At 31.1% G+C, this 3,188-nt stretch overlaps 1 protein-coding gene across 2 annotated transcripts; it reads right to left on the bottom strand.

Moving 5' to 3' along the window:
- Positions 1 to 241: 241 nt before the first annotated feature.
- On the bottom strand, positions 242 to 2,436 carry LOC131612593 (mRNA export factor GLE1-like). Of its 2 annotated transcripts, XM_058884358.1 has the most exons (6): positions 2,162 to 2,436; positions 1,885 to 1,987; positions 1,731 to 1,814; positions 1,475 to 1,631; positions 1,192 to 1,312; positions 242 to 1,027 (listed from the first exon to the last, which is right to left on the bottom strand). In XM_058884358.1, exons 3-6 carry the CDS (start codon positions 1,765 to 1,767, stop codon positions 875 to 877), a joined length of 468 nt encoding a protein of 155 aa, XP_058740341.1. In that variant the 5' UTR covers positions 1,768 to 1,814; positions 1,885 to 1,987; positions 2,162 to 2,436; the 3' UTR covers positions 242 to 874. The 2 variants fall into 2 exon arrangements, with proteins under 2 accessions (XP_058740341.1, XP_058740342.1); XM_058884359.1 differs by having other exon boundaries at positions 1,731 to 1,987.
- Positions 2,437 to 3,188: the final 752 nt, after the last annotated feature.

Below are 3,188 nucleotides of genomic sequence, written 5' to 3'. Positions count from 1 at the left end.
TTTTTGCCATGTGAGATAGGATGCATTCGGGTCAAAAGTTCAAGAAACACAACACCGAGACTGTAAACATCACTCTTGTCGGTCAACTTGTGAGTTAAGAAGTACTTCGGATCAAGGTAACCCTGTATGAATTTATTCCTCAGAAGCCTTTCAATTTCCTCTTTGATCTTCGATATCACTTTTGGTGCAAATCTTTTAAGTTACTATCCTGTATGGATTTTTTCTCCTTTTCATTATTTTTTGTCTCCTTTTCTCCTTTTCTTTTTTCTAACCAATGAATACTTTAAATAAACAATAAAGTTGCAAAAACAATTATCTATTTTTAAAGAGTACTAATAAAAACAAGGTTATATAATTTACACTAGAATAAGCAATAGTATACGTATATGTTTTCTTAAGAACAGTTTTAACTTCTAGTTTAAGTAAACGATAAAGTGAAAATAAAATATGACGACCTTAAAAAGAGTCTTACATTTAAAATACTAAAATAATTCAATAACTTTTTTAATTTTCTTTTCCTTTTTAACCTATATGCATGACTGCATGTCACATGAGGCATTGGATGAATGATTCTTATGCTTGCTGTCTCGTGTCTCATATGTGTTTCTAGATGATACACATTCTAGATTATCAATAAATAATGAATAACTAATCTCTATCTTAAATATGTGCTGCTGCTAAAGCACCGTCATACTAAATAACCCATTATTTGACCTCTTATAAAGCATATTAAGAATGTAGACAATTCTAGAGGAGCCTACAATTCATAGTCAATGCTTACTTCTTAAATCTGACAATAAATATATTGTAGAATGAAGGAATCATGTTGCCTTGAAAAGAAAAGATAAAGGGGACATGACGAAAGAATGCAGTCTTACATTTGGCGTTGATATTGAGTGTCAAACTTTTTATCCAACTCCTGCCTGGTTTCTTTGTATTTCTCAACTCGAAGAAGGGAAGAAAGAGAGTTCTGACTTTCATTCAGTAGAGCTGTCTTCAAAGCTGATATCTTATTCCTGACTTCATCCTGTGAATCCAGAAGATCAGAAACAAGTATGCTATAAGCATAAAACAAATCATGATGTAATTTACTACAAGTTATACGTCAATCAAGAATGACTAGCTATTCAATAAGTAACTGACAAGTCAAATTGGTAACAGGTGCATTGGGATCAAAATAGAACCACTCACGGTAACCCTTAAATGATGTTCGTGTGCCAACTCAATCAAGGCACCTTCTACCTCCCCAACTTTATTCATCAGATAAGGTTGCACTTCAAAATCAAGGTCAACATAGGAATCATCACTGTCACTGAAACACAAAGTAAATGACAAAAACATTGCTATCAAATCAAAAAATTCAACGGGAAACATGAAGTTAACATTGTTAAATTAAAAGAGATATACGGGTTCAAAGTCGATTTTATCATGATTTGAAATATGAGATTAAAGCCATGGTTTACGAAATAAGCACCTTAGATAAAGGTCATCACAAGTGAAGTGTTTTCCAGTGCTGGATACCACCAACGCTTTGTCATCCTCATCATCATTCTCACTCTCCGTCTTATACTGGGGCACGAAGTACAAACCTTCTACCTTTCTCAATTTCTTTCCCACCGGATAAGTTAAGCCTGAAAATCAACAGAGTTCAATTTGACAGCAATGACATGCTCATAAGGCAACAAAATGCTTTTCACAAACAGTTGGCGTTCAAAAACAGAAAAAAATACCACTGTTAGCAGATTGAATAGAAACACTAGCAGGCATTGAATGTTCTGGCTAGACTGGTTTTTCCAAGGAAGCCGAACAAAGTCCTAATACAAATGAAAAGCAGTTAAACTGAGTGGTTCAAGCATCTATATCTTATCAAATACTTTAACATACCAGGTTTAGGGTGAAGGGGCTCTGGAACACCACCCGTAGAACCTTGTGGATACAAGTTTGCATCAAAAAATGTAGAACCCATATCCTTTCTCGCAGCTTCTTTCTAAAAGAAAATTGTTACTAATCACAAATTCGTTTATATAATCAAACACAAAAAACAAAAATCCACCAACAATAGAATGACCATAGAAATTGGCCTTTACGACACATACACAGGTGAAATACAATAATAACAAAAATTTAGGGTTGAGATGGAGGAGAGAATAAAATTACTCACTAAGCATACAAGGGAAGGGACGATTGTTGATGAATCGCTAAACCTCAAGATTGTTGCGACCGTAATAAACATGACGATAGATGAAGGGGTTTTTGCGATTTAGGGGTTTTCCTAAAGGATAAAGTCAAATTACTCACAGTGCTACACAAAGGAATGGGCGATTGTTGATGAATCTCTAAGCCTTAGGATTTTCGCGACTGCAATAAACATGACGATAGATGAAAGAAGGGTTTTTTTTTGTGATTTAGGGATTTTCCTGAAGGATGATGATGATCGGTGAAATGGGATGAATCTGAGTTTATAACTTTGTGCGATGAATCTGGATGAAATGCAATGAATATGAATTATTTATTTATTTATTTATTACTATGCCATTAACATGTTTAGATTATTTTTTCATCAAATAAATTTAGATCATTAGTATGGGTCCAATAATTTATTAATTTGTTAATAATGTTTAAATTATTTATTATTTAATATGTCATATATATTAAAAATTTTGAATCATAAAATTAAATAATTTTTTTAGTTTATATAAATTTACACCCGTTTTTTAATTTAAAGGGAGTAATTGAAATTTTATTATAATAACATTTTTAATTTAAACCCGTTTTTAGAAAATAGGGTGTATATTGTCACTTGATAATATTTCAAATAACATTTTATTTACAAAATTGCCACCGAATTTCTCATTTACACCCGTTTTTAGTATATCAGGTGTAAATTTTAAAATTATTTTGTTCTTTTTGCACTAGTGTAAATTGAAGTATTTGTCTCTCTACATATCTGATTTTTATTTGTTTTTTCTCTAAAAATTATTTAAAGAAATAGGAGAACGCTCTAATTATTGGATGCATTTTTTATTTAATATAAACTAACAATTATAAAATCTTCTATGAAACTTAATTCTAAAAGTGATGCTAAATACAAATACTCCATAGAGTTTAAAAGTGACATACAAATAAATTTATTTATCTTGTATCATTTATAAAATTTGTGAATTTTCTATTTTAATTTCACAATTCTA

Source organism: Vicia villosa, linkage group LG6 (assembly GCF_029867415.1).
Source record: "Vicia villosa cultivar HV-30 ecotype Madison, WI linkage group LG6, Vvil1.0, whole genome shotgun sequence".
Classification (NCBI taxonomy): Eukaryota; Viridiplantae; Streptophyta; class Magnoliopsida; order Fabales; family Fabaceae; genus Vicia; species Vicia villosa.
This window is presented reverse-complemented; position numbering and strand designations above follow the sequence as displayed.